Source organism: Limulus polyphemus, unplaced genomic scaffold (assembly GCF_000517525.1).
Source record: "Limulus polyphemus unplaced genomic scaffold, Limulus_polyphemus-2.1.2 Scaffold1468, whole genome shotgun sequence".
Taxonomy (NCBI): Eukaryota; Metazoa; Arthropoda; class Merostomata; order Xiphosura; family Limulidae; genus Limulus; species Limulus polyphemus.
Genome location: NW_013667078.1, coordinates 185365 through 203264, shown reverse-complemented (window position 1 = coordinate 203264; position 17900 = coordinate 185365). Strand labels below are relative to the sequence as shown.

At 34.5% G+C, this 17900-nt stretch overlaps 1 protein-coding gene across 1 annotated transcript; it reads right to left on the bottom strand.

Moving 5' to 3' along the window:
• Window positions 1-4257: 4257 nt before the first annotated feature.
• Window positions 4258-14128, bottom strand: LOC106463716 (frizzled-5-like). The gene is made up of 2 exons (XM_022391295.1): window positions 13997-14128; window positions 4258-6341 (listed from the first exon to the last, which is right to left on the bottom strand). Exon 2 carries the CDS (start codon window positions 6031-6033, stop codon window positions 4258-4260), a length of 1776 nt encoding a protein of 591 aa, XP_022247003.1. The 5' UTR covers window positions 6034-6341; window positions 13997-14128.
• Window positions 14129-17900: the final 3772 nt, after the last annotated feature.

Below are 17900 nucleotides of genomic sequence, written 5' to 3'. Positions count from 1 at the left end.
AGAAACCTCCTTATTGAAGATAAATATGTTATGAAAATTTAAAGTTCCATTTAAACGGCTATGCGTGGCCAAGTGGTTCGCTTACCTGGACTATGGATCCAAGAGTCCATGGTTCGCGTTTTTTTTCCGAAAAAACACGCTCCACACTTTCGAGCCGTTGGTGGGTTATGAAATTGCCCTTCGATAGAGATCCAGACTGTGGATCCGCCAATCCATGATTCGTGTCTTGCTTCCGCCAAATCAGACCACGAAATCTGAGTCTGTGGGTGGGTTGTAAAAGTAAAATTGAAATTCGATAAGTATTCGATAAGGCATGAGTAGCCAAAAAACTGGTAAGTGCTGTTGATTAGTTGCTTTGCGCGAAGAATCTTCAAACAGACAATCAATTGTTTATTAATATATTTAAAACTTGTTTAGGCCTCTCATGGTAAATGGTAGAGTATCTTAGCAATTATCCAGTCTATCTGGATTCATTCTAGTAGTTTTAATAGTTCTACAATCACAAGTCTAAAGATGAAAACTGTTTAATTAAAATCTATATATACAAAGCACAAAAATCTGTGTGTCTGTCTGTTTGTCCCTTATCTAACTACTTTTAGGTCGCTTGGCCAATCTCAACCAAACTTTGTGGGATGATAGTTTGGAACAAGGAGCGTGTTAATGATGAGGTCGGCAACCCCTCCACCCCAATATTGATGTAACTGAGCATTTATTATCTTTGACGTAAGTTAACGTTAACTACATTCATATACAGCGTCACGTTCTTACACCAAATAAGAAAAAAAACGTATTACATTTTCGCCCCCCTGGTGGGACAGCAATAAATCTTCGGATTTACAATGTTAAAATCAGGGGTTCGAATTCCCTCGATATACACAGCAGATGGCTCTATGTGGCTTTGCTATAACAAAACAAACCCATTACATTTTTTTAGAACACAACATACACATAGTGTGGGGCACACACATGGGTTATATATATCTTAGACAGTGCTCTAGCACTCTCTGTGGAGGAATGCAATGAAAACAATGGCCGCCACTATTGCAATAATCCATAAACTCCGATGAAGTTTCTTTTCTAACAGCCACAATAAGGCTGATATGAAGAGCAGTTTTTTGAGTTATACCCGCTTCCTACTTTGACCCGTGACCTTTCAATTTCGGCCCGTAAGACATTTCTGCGGCCAATGATCGTCAATTGAGTAATCACGTAAAACACTGTGGAAGAACATCAAGAGCTGGGTGTTTGAAGTTGGTAACAAAAAACCCAAATGTATGAAACCGAAGTGGGTCATACAGAGTACAAAGCTCAAATAAGTCATACACAGTATAAACCCAAGTGAGCCATACACAATATAAGCCCAAATGGGTCAAACACAGTATGAAACCAAAATAGGTCATATAGAGTATGAAGCTCAAGTGGATCATACAGAGTATAAAGCCTAAGTGAGTCATACACATACAAAACCACAAGGTCAGGCAGGAATTTAGCATTATTACACCCAAAGTAACCATAACAAAATCATTTTGCAGTAAGATCAGTGGAAGGGGTGTCGCCTTTTTAAAATGTTGTACATCATTCACTCTAAAAAAGTACGTGTTTCTAAAAACACGAACAGCACTAAACATAATGGCAATAGCTCAGTAAACAACCTTTCAGACATTCGAGACGTAATAACTTAAAAGGCTAAAGAATCTGTCTCGTGTACAGAAATATGGAGTTTCAATTCTCCCTCACCTCTGACCTCAGTTTCCACAAGAGCACGTGCTTTTCTTTTTCTCGTGCCCTCGTTTCAGTATTTGTAAACAGATCGTATTTCTCTAAAGGGTTGTCTGTGATTATCAGTAGAATTTGCGTGTATAAGAACTCGGATCTCAACGAACTTAAAACAATGTGTTTTTTATTTGACATATCCAAAACTCTCTAATCTCATCACTACGTACAGGGATCGAAGAACATCGAATTACTCTTGAGTATTCTATAACAAAAGGATAACTTTGTTTCATACATTTAACGTTACTACTCTAATGCTTATGATAAAATACTGTCGGCTATTCCCAACAACGCCGTTTCACTTATTTATATATGTACATTTAGAAAACTAATGTGTGAAACAAATTAAACTCCTTCTTTGCAATTTAATTTACATCAAATGTTTAACTTAGCTTATATTAAAGTATATCAGCATTATTAGCTATATGTGATAATAAAAAAAAACTTATAGGTTACTACTGTCTATATCAAAATACAGCTTAGACAAAATCAATTTATTTAAATATTAAAAAAAGTCATTTGTTATTGAAATTCAAATACGTAAGTTGTTTTTAGATCAAAGCCATATTGGACTATCTGTTGTGCCCACTGCAGGGAGTCGAACCCGTATTTTAGTATTGTAAGTCCATAAACTTACCGCTGTCCAACTAGGGGACCAAATAGTTAGTAAACGTGATTGTTGTTATACAATACTCATAACTTTTTTTAATGAAAAATAACCAAAATGAATAAATCTTCAACTGCATTTAAATACAATGCAAAATCTTTTTCGTGAAAAGTAAATATTAATGCTAAAAAAGAATTGTTGGAACATTTGAAAGATACCATCAACAAGTTAAATCCACAGTAACGTGTTCACATGATTTGTATCTAGTAACTTCTAATCAAATAAATTATCATATCAAAAGTTTTACCAGCTTTTTGTTGTTCTTGTTGTTGTTTTAACTCAACAAACAACATACCAAGGAATAGATTACGTTAACGCTAAAATTCTTGCACTTTTCGCACCTCCCCCGCCCCCCAGTGACACAGTGGTATGCCTGCCGACTTACAACAACGCTAGAAACCGGGTTTCGATACCCTTGATGGGCAGAGCACAGATAGTCCATTGTGTAGCTTCGTGCTTAACTTCAAACAAACAAACTTACACGTTTCGTGGAGAAGTAAGGAAGTGTCGTTTGAGTATAAAATGAGCAAATTATAGTAAACTTGGAGCAGAAGAACATTTTGATAACATGAACTGATAAAGATCCGAGTAAGTACACTGAAATGTCGCCCTTTTCCATATTCTTCGTTAACTTCTTTATCAGTTTTATTACATTTAAGTACATTATATCACTATAGTTTCTGCTGTAAGATGAAAACATTTAGCTCATATCAGTTAACAAGACTAATAACATGACAATTTCACTGATACAGGATTGAGTAATGATATTTTCGTCAATTCTCTTAGGTCTATAACAAGCTAAGAACATGCATGATTAAAACTATTTAACCACAGATTAGATTGAAATTTATTTTCCACATTAGTTTCTATACGACCACGAAGTTTAAGTTCACATCCTAGATTGTCTTGTTTTATATATATACCAGTGTGGGTATCACTTATAGTTGAATAAAGTTGAAATGATGGAATTGATAAAACCACTTAAAATATAACTGATTTTTCCTTTTCGACGTAATTCGAATTACTTTGAAAGAACCATAAACTACAATAAACTTCTTACAGTTGTAGAACTAGAAAAGTAGTTTGATCTTGTCATTAAAAATCTTGCTCTATGTTTTCGATGGAAAGTTTGGATTCCTAGTAATTTCCAGATTAATTTGGTCAAAGTCTCTTGAGATAAGCAATAGTTAGATTGTCCTTTGATTGAAGAGAACCGACAGGAATTAAATACACGTATAGATTACTAAAATCATTAGAAGTTACGATTCCTGTATTTTTTCTTGTTCGTCACAGTCTTAGAATTGGTGGATTCTTGATTTAGATTACGTTTATACGACATTAGTCACTGTTTAAAAAAGAAAAAAAAACACTAGATACACTGGTAATAAAATCTAGGAAAACTTTAATCTGACCCAACGTTTCGGGCCTAAACCCTTCCTCAGGTGATGTTTGTTAAAGTCATATACAGAACACATTCGAATGTCTACTGTATATACGACTTTAACAGACATCACCTGAAAAAGGGCTTAAGCCCGAAACTTTGTGTGAAATTAAAGTTTTCCTAGATTTTATTACCAGTGTACATAGTGTTTTCTTTTTTAAACTTTGTCTTGCATATTCTCTGCGTTTATATATATATATATTTGTGTTTGTATATGTTAATCACTGTATAGCAATCTTCATTAAGGAACTCTGTAATTGATGTATTAATTAATCTCCTACATCTAGCTGACACTTAAAAACTCATATAGTTGATGAACTTACGAAAACATGTCGATCATGGTAACAGTTAATTATCAAGTGTTCTCCGAAGGTAACTACTTTCTTTTGGAGGTAGTCTGACAAGGAGTTTTATAAGTCACTTTAACATCTTCTTGAATCCAATGGTTTGGACGAGTCTTTAGCCTGCACAATCTAGCAAAAAACTTTTTCCAAGATTCCAGGGTTTTTTCGGACCATATCCAGAATCCAGATGTGATACCAACAATGAGAAACATGAAGTACTTGAGCATAAACACAGAATAATCTGGTTTCAGGTCTGGCCCACTGCAGGGACAGTTTGTGCTACGCTCCCACGTATCCCTAGATACATGCTCGTAGATGTAGCAGCCAATAATTGAAGTGGCGGGAACAGTGTACAAAACAGAAAATATGCCAATCCGAACCATCAGTTTTTCCAGTTTGTCAACACTGTCTCTCTCTTGCTGTCTAATGATGCTCCTGATGCGAAAGAGTTCAATAAATCCGCCTAGAAGGAAAGACGTGCCCACCATAAGATAAACACATAGTGGAATCAAAACAAATCTTCTTAAAAGAGCAACGTTTTGGTTTCCGACATAACAGATTCCAGCTACTGGGTCACCATCAATTCCATCCACAGACAAAATGGCGATCGTTTTCATGGCGGGAATTGCCCAAGCTACTAAATGAAAGTAAAGTGAGCATCCAGCGATGGCTTCATTCCCCCACTTCATTCCCGCTGCCAGAAGCCACGTCAGAGTCAACATTACCCACCAGAGGGAACTGGCCATTCCAAAGAAGTAAATGAGTAGAAAGACAACAATGCACATGGCAGATCGCTCTGAACTTTGATATCGAATAATGTATTCATCACATGCTATGGCCTCATGCCCCACTCCTATTCTAATTAAGTAGCCAATGGATGTCATGAAATAACAGCCTGACAAGAAGATGATTGGACGCTCTGGATATCGGAACCGCTCCTTATCAATCATGAATGTTGTTACTGTCAGTGTAGTGGATAGACAACACAAAATTCCCCATACACTTAACCATATTGTTGCAAATACATGCTCACTCTTTGTGTGAAATAAACCATGACACGACAAAGCACAGTTAAGAACCCCACCGCTTTCAACTTTATTGTAATATTCTTTCTTTTTGTATTCTTTGAGGGAAATCATTGGATATCGGCACTGGCACACACAGTCAGAGTCAAAGGTCACAGATGGTCTTGAATTGTTGGATATTGATGTTTTCATTACATCTGGATGTTTGTTTGTTGGCCTTGTTTCTCTCCCTAACATGTCCTTACCGATGTGAGAAGGGACAGTTTTACTAGTATTTGACATTGAATATTTGGAGCTACCACCACCACCCTCGAGCTCGTCCATACATACGTGACCGGAATTTCCATATTCAGGTAGATTCCCACAGTTCATTCTCTCTGGCCAAGCAAACCCATACTGTTTCATAATGGGAGCACATCCAAGCTGCGCTCTTTCACAAACAGAACGGCATGCTGGAATAGATCCCTCATAATCTGGCATACAGATTGGTATATATATAGAACATAGAAAGAACCGTAAGTCCTTTGAACACTGAATCTCAACCAATGGCCAGAACTGGTGGACTTCCAACCCTGCTTCCTTTTGCGTTTGATGATAAAACTGATTGGGCATAGACGTAACATTGTAGCCAATGTCCTTACACATGGGGACTCTGATATCTTCACACTGTTTTCTCATTCTGTTGAATGGTGACGCATCTACACTCACTAAGAAAATCATTGTTACTAAGTTAATGAAATATACTTGATATTCAAACTGATTTTTATGATATCTGTCTAACATTATAAAAGTCTCTGTTTGTAACACATTCAAATTGTTTACAAATTTCAGTAGTTTGGTATTTCAACGTCAACAAAAAAGTTTACCTCTTTTGCAACTTGATGTCAGCAAAAACTATGAAGATTTCAAATCTGTTTTAAAAATGCCTCAAAATTTAATTAAGTGCCTCGAAAATAAAAAGATTTTGCATTAACGACACTTTCATTTACTTCTGTTGGTTTCTATTCACTATTTTTGGTGTGTTTCGTTGAATGGACTTCCTTGATGAAAAGCTCAGTAACACTTCAATAAAATTTCGTCACAAAGTATGTCTGAAAGAAATAAAAGATCAGTTAATGTTTGACATCATTTGGATAATTCTCTGAATCTCTACAAACTACGTACGATTGCATCTTCATATATTTTTCAGTTTCACTGATATGTAAACAAGATTAGTAAAAAATAGGGGAATAGGGATCGTCAAAAATGTACAGAAACAAGTTGAATCAAAATACAAAAATTATATTTTCAAGCCTACAACTAGGGACTCTAAAAAAAGCAAACAAACAAACAAAGCTGGAAATAGTGTCTACATTATTTTCTCAAGCTACAAATTCTTATTTTTACTCCACTAAAGTTGATAATTACTGTAGACATGGAGTCAAAAAAAGTCGTGATTCATAATTATCCCAAATCTGTTTAGTCTTACATCTTAAACTTTCTGTTAAATTTCACTTGAGAAAATAACCGTAGCTCATTTTATGTGAGATATATAGATTATCCATCTAAACATGGATATATATACACATTAATTAAAAACAGGCATATTTTCAGTTTTATTATGTTTGAATAAGGGTTGGTTTATAATATAGTTTTTTTTTTTTGCTGTTGTTGTTTTAAATATAATTACATGCTATGGTTCTACCCTTACGATTATGTAGTGTCGAAATGCTTAGCTTAAGAGTATACTACTTAAACAATCTTCTCCTTCATCTTTTCTGTATAGATATATTAACTTGCTGTTCTGTTTAATGACATCCGGGTAGAACTTACACTAGCACGAGAAAGTGGCATTCATCCTCGCGCTTAAACAATGAAAATGCATCATTCTTTAATTAACGTACAAATATTTAAAAGTATTGTTGTATATTGACTAAAAAGCAAGGAAATGCAACAACTATTTATATATCTAAAATTTATTTCTTTATGAGTTTTAACTTTACATGCCAAGGTTATTAAATGATCAGGTGTCGCATATTCTAAAGTCTAAAAATATGAATTTTAATACGTCATATCTAAAATCCAGTCATTTTGTCTAAAGATTTAGATACAATAAAATGTATTAAAAATTGTTAAAATGGATTTTTTTATATATATTCTTTAGAAACTTCGCGTAAAGTTACAGAATGGCTATCTGCCTATAGCTATCCATACTTTTGGACTGATTGCTTACAGAGAAGGCAACTAGTCAACATCGCTTACGACAACACTTAGATTACTCTTGTCTGATTGAATAGTCAGATTTGGCGGTCACTCGTATACAGCGCCCTCTACTCAACGTTTTCCGCGAACCAAAAAATTACACTTGACAAAGTAAAAATGGAAAGACACTCGGTAAATAGTTATAATTTGCAACATTATCAGGTTTGAAAAATTGATAAAATTGTCTTTTAAGATTATAATGTTCACCATATGTAATTGTAGCCGTGGTGTTTTGAAAATTTAAGCTATGCAAAATCTACGTTACAGTTACTGATACATCTTTAAAAAAACTATAAACCAGAAACATGGCAAGCCGTATAATGTTTGTTGAAATGTTAGACTTGGAAAGGATTGATGTCAAATATTACCAGAAGTATAGGTTGACGTTTCATTTCATCCAATAAAGCTGACCCAAAAACAGTCATTTGGGCTGGTAAGATACATTTCCAGATCTTACAACAATAAGTCTGCAGCTATAGGGAAAAAATCCACGAGATTACTGTTAAGATAGAATAAAATCAATGATTAATATGTTTGTGCGTGGGTTCACTTCATACATTCAGTAATAATAAGCTCAAAAGTACTGCAAAAGATAAGAGACTTTTATAATCCACTGATATCTCCAAATCAAGACTGTGCTTCTGTTAACTAAAGTAAACATAGGAAATAGCTTCTAGGTTACTTAACGGTAAAGTTTTGAGCTTTTATCCGTTAAACTCGGAGCTCGATCCATGCCGTGAGCACAACGCAGATTTGCGTTTAAAAAACCAAACAAATAAGCATATGATGTACAGTGTACAAGATACGATTACTCGAAAAAATAACTTTAAAAAATAAATAAAAGAATATTAAAAGTGAATATTTATATTATTGTAGCCCCAGTGGATCAACGGTAAATTTGCAAACTTACAACGTTGAAATTTGGGGGTCGATTTCTTCGTGGTGGCAGTGTGCTAAAACAAAACACACATACGTCTTATTAATCTATAAAACCCCTTTTAACTGCTCAACCATTTCAGAGATATATTAGTTCATTCGAAATAATTACAATATTGTTGCTATGTTTTCTCATAAAATGCCAAGTACTTCAAGAAATACACGAGTTTATGGTTTTCTTTTTTTATCTCATATAACACCAAGTTTATTGAAGATGCGTGTATTATGATTTTATATTTTATTTCCCTAACGAAACACTAGATTTTTTGAAAGGTAAATTATTATTATATTGTTTGTTTCCCTTTTATAACAGTAAATTGTTTGAAAAAATAAATAATGATATTTTTTATGATCTCATAAAGCTAGGTTCTTTAAATAAAACTCAAAGATTTAAAGCAATGTTCGACCTTTAACTCGTACAGGGTGGATTAATTTAATTTCACAATGCAGTGGCATGTCTTTGCAGATGTGAGCTGTGGAGCCAAAAGACGTCTTTATTCCTACATATTTAGCTCACGAGGAATTCCTAACCATTCGTCAGTGCAATGTTGCAACGGCTAGATTTTATGGCTGGATGGTATGTCACAGCTCTTCTTGAGGAAGAATGTTTGTATAGGGAAGTAGTAAAGAGATGCAAAACCCGGGACTCACCAATTTCAACAATGACAATCTATCTATAACATAGTAAATAGCATCGGTAAGGAAAGACCAGCACTGCAGTACGAGGGTGTAGAATCACTAAACATTATTCTACTATAAGCACGCTGTCATTGACAAAGTTGGCAGACGATTTTACCTGGAAATCTCATCCGGGATGTTATTACAAACAAGATCTACAAATCACCAAGGCATAGAATAACTCTAAAAATTTTAGCCTGCAAGTAACATAAATGTACAAGTTTCTCCACAAAACGGATGATACAGAGAGTGTAAACAAAGTCCTTCGTCAAGATTTATGAATGCTGCTGGTTTCTCATTCGATGGAAAATTTAAACTTTTATAAGAATAAAAAAACTAAGGTGAGTTTTGTTGCTATCAAAATAACATACTGACATCTCTAACTACTATCAAAATAACACACTGATATCCCTAACTACTATCAAGATAACACACTGACATCTCTAACTACTATCAAAATAACACACTGATATCTCTAACTACTATCAAGATAACACACTGACATCTCTAACTACTATCAAAATAACACACTGATATCTCTAACTACTATCAAGATAACACACTGCCACTCTAACTACTATCAAAATAACACACTGACATCTCTAACTACTATCATAATAACACACTGACATCTCTAACTACTATCATAATAACACACGGACACCTCTAACTACAATCATAATAACACACGAACACCTCTAAATACTATCAAAATAACACACTGACACCTCTAACTACTATCATAATAACACACGGACACCTCTAACTACTATAAACATAATATACTGACATCTCTAACTATTATTAAAATAACATACTGACCTTTCTAACTGCTATCAAAATAACACACTGACCACAATTATACGAAATGAAACTACTGAACTGTAAATCAATGACCAGATCAACAAAAATAAATTGCTACCAACAAATCTCACGTTTAAATTCACAACATTGTTTCTACGAGCCATGCGGAATAGAACCAGTGTTCATGCTCTCCTCTTCTCTGACATTCTTAAAGGCATGCAAGTACCTATGTACATCTGTGCGTTTGTCTTGCTTGAAGATTTATATTGGAAACAGATGTCCAGTATAATTGAGAAATGTGTGGAAAACGACTCACCTCAGAGTCTTTCTCAGAAACTCATTAAAATGGGCGTTCCGGTGCCTGGCTATATTGGGTAATAATTATTATCAGAGTAAACACGATCGCCGATAGAGGACGTAGTTCCAAAAACATCACAGTTCTTGTAACATATCGTTCTTACAAAATACACTGCAATATTCAGATCCACTATATTCTTAAGTGCATGTTTTATTGTTTGAAATCATCTCTTCCGCTTTAATCTGGTAGTCGCTTAATAAAAACTGACTGAATAAATATATAACTACTGGGACAAATAACGTATTTTACAGCAGTTAAGTAGAGAAAAAGACAACAATTTATATTTTATACCTTGGCACAAACCATTATTCATGAATAAGATAAACTGGTAGTTTAACCTTGAGACAAACTGGTGTTCATGTCCTCATGAATAAGATAAACTGGTACGTTGGTTTAACCTTGAGACAAACTGGTGTTCATGTCCTCATGAATAAGATAAACTGGTACGTTGGTTTAACCTTGAGACAAACTTGTGTTCATGTTCTCATGAATAAGACAAACTGGTACGTTGGTTTAACATCAGTACAAACTGATGTTCATATCCTCATGAATAAGATAAACTGGTACGTTGGTTTAACCTTGAGACAAACTTGTGTTCATGTCCTAATAAATAGAATAAACTGGTACGTTGGTTTAACCTTGAGAGAAACTTGTGTTCATGTCCTAATAAATAGAATAAACTGGTACGTTGGTTTAACCTTGAGAGAAACTTGTGTTCATGTCCTCATGAATAAGATAAACTGGTACGTTGGTTTAACATCAGTACAAACTGATTAAGGTTAAACCAACGTACCAGTTTATTTTATTTATGAGGATATGAACATACATAAATGGTGTTCACATTTTCATAAGTATGATGAACTGGTGCGTCCTTTAACCTTGGTATAAATAGCTACATTTTCTCCCTATTGCCTGATAGTTCATGAATCGTATCTCTTTGCCGTACCAATGCACTCACGCTACATGTTATGAATGTTGCTACAAAAATGAGGAGTAATTAAATCCCCCTAATCGGTTAGAATAGTCCAAAAGTTAGCAGTAGGTGCTGTTGACTAGCAGACATCAAAATCAGAGACAGCTAGCGCAGATAGCTCTTTGTGTAGAAACGCGCGAATTTTCAAAACAAACAAACAAATTGATGATTCAGTAACTCCTACACCGTGAATTTAACCTTTATGAAAATGGTTTTATTTCTTGTGTTGCATGAAAAGATCCGAAACCTCGAGCTTGTCTCTCATACAATAAAGTTGTAAAAAAAGTGGGGGAAAGCACATGATGGGTTTGGCCGTTATTCATGTGTATGTCTGAACTAATTTATGGAAGAAAATCAATACATTGATTTGATCATCGCACAAGTAGGTGTACGTAAACTAAAGAATGAGAGGAACCTATACAACGCAACCGACTTTTGTATAAACAATGTGCTTGATGTGATCATTGGATAGAATTAACTTGCACTCTGCGTTTCTTCATGGTACAAGCAAATCTAATTAACTTAACGTTCGATTTGCATATTCTTTCATAGTTTGAAAAAGTATAAACCATAGTTTATTTCGATGAAACTTAATTGAATGGACGACAACTAAGTTTCATCACGAATACTCTGTCTAAACAATCTATTAAAGAATCCCTAAAGAGTTGTTATTGAACAGTCTCTATTAATAAGATCAACAACTACAATAAAAACTTACCAAGGTTGCACACAGTTTTATCAAGAAGATCAACAACTACAATAAGAATCTTACCAAGGTTGCACACTGTTCTATCAAGATCAACAACTACAATAAGAACCTTACCAAAGTTGCACACTGTTCTATCAAGAAGATCAATAGCTACAATAAGAACCTTACCAAAGTTGCACACTGTTCTATCAAGAAAATCAACAGCTACAATAAGAACCTTACCAAAGTTGCACACTGTTCTATCAAGAAGATCAACAACTACAATAAGAATCTTATCAAGGTTGCACACTATTCTATCAAGAAGATCAACAACTACAATAATAATGGTTGGAGACGGCTTGAATGGGTAATGAAGAAAAACTTTAATATAAGTTTAACATAACAGCAAATGTACAACGTTTCGACAAGGTTTTGTCATCATCAGGTACCATTCAAGCCGTCTCCAGCCATTATTAGTCTCAAAGTGGGTTCCTCGTCACCGAATTTGAATTACAATAAGAACCTTACCAAAGTTGCACACTGTTCTATCAAAAAGATCAACATCTACAATAAGAATCTTACCAAGGTTGCACACTGTTCTATCAAGATCAAAAACTACAATAAGAACCTTACCAAAGTTGCACACTGTTCTCTGAAGAAGATCAATAGCTACAATAAGAACCTTACCAAGGTTGCACACTGCTATAATCATCTGACCTTCCTACTACACCGCAGAGATTCGAACATCATCCCGATCTTTCTGATACTTAAATAAACTACTTTCACCAGAACTACAATAATAAAAAAGTTATCGACAATATCAACAGGTACCTCCTAAGATTAACTATAGAAGAACATAGACGCAAGAAGCACCATCTAACCAGCATAACTGGAATCCAATATGCGACAACTTTTCACCACAAATACAAGAGCATTGGACAAATTTAACCTCTACATTCAAAAACCAAAATCAATTAAAAGTCCTCTACACTTGTGTTTCTACAACAGACAGATGTCCATTCAACTAAGATTCATCCCGAATACTCATAGAAATAAGGTTTAAAAGCTACTTGGCTATAAAAGGTTTATGTCGAACTTATTACTACCTCGACACATACACACATTTCAAGAACAACAATTGTTATTATTCTCTCTATTACTTTGAATAGAAAAGTGAATTATTTTTCTGTAATAAGCCTCAACAATATATATATATGTGTGTGTGTGTGTGTGTACATATATATCAGAAGGAGGAAAAGGCAGATATTTTTTGGTTCTTAATCATACAAAACTTCAACATTGTTTGTCAAAGATGAAAAGTTATATTACGACAATAAATTACCTTTTCTTTCTTCTAACTGCTTCGGCAGTAATTCCATTAATACTTACGTTTCCGGTAAGAGTTGCTTTTATACGAGTGTATTACATCTCTTTGTGACTGGACAGATATGAAATCTTTTCTGTGATTGGACAGACATCAAATATTTTCTGTGATTGGGCAGACACCAGATCTTTTTTGTGATTGGACAACACCAGATCTTTTCTGTGAATGGACTCACACCAGATCTTTTCTGTGAATGGACACACACCAGATCTTTTCTGTGATTGGACAGACATCAGATCTTTTCTGTGATTGGACACACACTTGATCCTTTCTGTGATTGGACACACACCAGATCTTTTCTGTGAATGGACACACACCAGATCTTTTCTGTGATTAGACACACACCACTCCTGACGGAGTTATCGTATGAAGTACCTTAGCTTTCTTCTATAAAAGAATAATCTTCCATTTTGTAAGGCAAATAATTTTATTGATGCTGTGCTAATAGCGATTTCGAACCCTGTATTGTACACTTTCAGCCTATAACCGTCTTAAAGTTCCGGTTGGTGAAAGGAACATTTCGTCTACTTTGTAAATGCTAATAAATGCATGCAACGAACATCTGTGATTATCCCGTTTTATATTTCTATAATTTTACTGCTGTTTTTACAAAATAAATTTCTATTAGAGTGCCTATCTATCGGAAGTAACAAATGTTGAGTGAAAATAAGGAATAGTACTCACCGTCATATGTGATTATATATTATCTTTTAATCTTCATCCCTCTGTGTTCGTTTTCTGCTTTGTAGGAATATGTTGATTCTCGTTTCATCAAGAATAGGAAAGTTGTTTGAAATTATATTCCCTTTTCGCAGTGTTCGCAAATTCAGATTCGAAGTTATACACCAAAGGTACAAGATGTGAGCGTATATGTAACACCACCCCAAAAATCAATGCTGACTGACATGGTAGTGTTTAGAACCCTCAAGTTCCATACCGCGCTCAGCCAGTCGACTGTGCTGGGCCTAGCATATTTTTCTTTCAAGGGTAGCAAGAGCAGGAATGATGATGAGTTTTTAAAAGTAGGGAAGGATTCGTTTTAATAAAGGTAGTTCGAAGTCACCATAGCAACGTCGAAATATTTGACTTATTGACAAGAGAAGCCACTAGATCTCCGTACAAATCACATTGATCATACTATACTCTTTTACATGGGTAGCACCGGTCTCTCGTGTCGAATATTGAAACATCAAAAATATCCACGTGCAGAGACATATGCTTCTGATGTTATTACTAATTTGGAAATAATTATTGAATAACACAAGATTACACAACGTTTGTTTGTTGTTAAGCGCAAAGCTACAGAATGGGCCATCTACGCTATGCTCGCTGCAGGTATCGAAACCTAATTTTTTGTGTTATAAACCTCCAGGCTTACCGCTGAGCCACCGAGAAGCTGGTTGGGACATGAGTAGTTATAAATAATTTCATTTAAACTGCTACTTTTCTTTTACCAGCAAAAGCTTTGTTTTCATGCAGATAGCCATGATTAAAGTTAGAAGTGGCGAAAATGTCCTTGTTCTCTACTAAACATGACACGAAATTCAGCTCCTAGATATCTAAATCAGACTCGCTTTTCGATTGTTCTTATACTTTTAGAGCTCCAAATGTAATCTCAGAACTGTAAAACTTATAAAAGCTTAATTAACAAACATCACAATGAAAATGTGTGTTTTGTTTTAATAACAAATTATTTTTAGACTTTCTTATTTCTCTTTAAAACTCTCAACACTTATGCCCAGAAACTGAAATTTAATCAAGTCACAATAATATTTATATTTCATTTTAAAGCGAAAGTTTCGAAACATTTAGATTCAAGTTCAAGGTAGAGAATCTGCGAGGATACAAAAAATATTTGTTAACTGTTTTGTTGTTTAAAGCTCGGGATATAAAGTTTTCCTTGTGTCACAGTTAGATGTCAGTATTCAAGAGGACTACGTCCGTCAGTGATTTGAATTTCTCTTTCATACTCAGTTATCCTGTAGGATAACTTATTGAACCACATGATATCATATACTAGTCATTCATAGTACACATCTGAGAAACATATATAGATATAAGCATTTAACCGACATTATCGTTGTAACACCTAACATCAAAGCTGGTATTTCGGGTTTACGCACTCCATCTTATAAGTTAAGTTGGTTATAAAGGTCTTGGTTAAACTGGGGGGAGGGATCTTCAACAAATTATCCAAAATCAAAACTTTCTCACGGATGTCAATATACTTCGTTGATTTTGCTAATTCATAACCGTCTTAGTCGTCTGATACTGTCTAACCCAATCAATTTTTTTTATTCATTTCAAGTATTCTCACGTCGACATATATGCTTTGCTAATTTTGATGTTATTTACTTAAATGTCTTATATGGAAGTTATATTTATCGTAATAGACTTATTAGAGTTTGTTTAAAGTTCAGTTTATGTAGAGAGAATGTATTGCGATTCTTAATAGTAATGGTTTCGATTCTAATGTTATATTAATGTTTTTAGTGATACCAGATTTTCTACATTGTTAAATACAGTTATAAAATAGATCTGGTGGTCGCGAAGTCGAATCCTATCACCGAACATGCTCGCCCTTTCAGCCGTAGGGTCATTATAATGTGACGGTCAATTCCAATATTCGTTGGTGCAAAGAGTATCCGGAGAGTTGGCGATGGACGGTTGACTAGCTGCCTTCTCTATAGTCTATCACTTCAAAACTGGGGACGGCTAGTGCAGGAAGCGCGAAATTCAAACAAACAATTATAAGTGCTTCATTGTTCATTTCCAGTTGTTCTGATTAGCTCTAACTTTGTTCGAAATTACTACCTGTGCAATAAAGTATTAACTTTCTCTTAAATTGTTAAATTTGCATTTGCCTCTTTTTTATTTTTAATATCACTCAGCCTCCTCGCTTTACTAAATGGACACCCTGTTTATCTATGGTTGAAGCAATAACTTAAATGGAAAAACTTATGTAAAGGTGAAACTTTCGAAGACCTGGTATGGACAGTTTTGGATTTCTGAACGAACAATATAGAGCTAAACACATAGCATGTATTCTAGGAAGGACGCCCCTGTTTACAATGGTGATTTAACAATCGCTCGAAAGAATTTAAAATATAATCCTGCGGAGTCATATATAAAACATTAAATATTTCATGACGCAATACCATGTATAATTACTGGTTTTAATTCACTGTTAAACTAGATTGAGAAGAATTTCTTCAAAATTGCTGGATACGTTCCTAACTCTTGGCAAACTCACATACAGAAACACGATGGTTGCTGGATAAGTTCCTAACGCTTAGCAAACTCACATACGGAAACACAATGGTTGCTGGATAAGTTCCTAACGTTTAGCAAACTCACATACGGAAACACAATGGTTGCTGGATAAGTTCCTAACGCTTAGCAAACTCACATACGGAAACACGATGAACAAAAATATAAAAATAGAAAGCAAACTATTAACTAATAAAACAATGTGTTATCGGTCCAACTCATGACAAATACACTGCACCAAGAAAAACAGTCACCCGTTATTTAAAAGTTCTTTAAACGTACAACCAGTCCGTGAATTGTGATAAGACGTCATTTCTTCTAACTTCTGTGTATTTTCGTGGTTCTTTTGTATTTCAGTGTTGGTGTTGAGTCAAAAAAAATAAATCCGCGAAACTACATCAACTTCTAACTCCTTATTAAGGCCGCTCAGATTTGACTTCAACAACGATACACAAGAAGTTCAAGCTCATACATTATTAAAAGTAGTGCCAGCTCTGCGAAACTATTGCCTCTTTCCTACAGAAGTGAAGAAATGTAGATGAAAAATTAATAAGTCTTTATACTTTTCCTTATACTGTGCCCTGGTGTATGAATATGAGCACTTGTAAAACAACTATTATTGTCCGAATAACCCACAATATTTCTACGCCCGTGGTATATCAGGATATATTAAATTGTATTAAACTTTCTATTCTTCACCAACTTGATAATTTTCCTTAATAATACTTGATGCAGTGAATGAAGAATTATTTCTATATATTATTATTGCACTTTATTTTCCTGGATAATAACATGAAATACGCATGCTCATTAGATGTGTAATTCTATATTTATAACTCATTCTTCAGCGTATATAGGAAGTAAAACATTATGATAGAACTTATTTTCATTCGTAAATGGTAACCTGTCGAACTAATTTGTGAATAAACATTTAGATGAAAGAGTTGAGAAGATACAATATTTGAGACAAAATCAGTTTGAGATTTCCAATTAATAAATAAAAAAGTATTTCAATTTTACGTCTGTCAAGCTTAACGTTACAATAAACAGTCTGAGAATTAGAAAACTGCAGTAGATATGTGGTCTTTTACAGACTTAGCAGCCATTTGGTTGTTTTAGCGCATAGCCACACATACAGCCATGTTCGCTCCGTCTGCACGGAGAATCGAACCCCAGATTCTAACATTTTAAGCCCGTAAACTCACTGTTAACCCACCGGGAGACAACAGAAAATATAGCGTTTGTGGCGAAATCTAAATCTTGACTTCCAAAGTCTGAACATATTACTCATTTACTTCAATATTACCATGTTTTTACT

What these genes read in the sequence shown, in the direction of transcription:
- LOC106463716 (XM_022391295.1), bottom strand. Translation starts at nt 6,033, where the DNA reads ATGTTAGACAGATATCATAAAAATCAGTTTGAATATCAAGTATATTTC.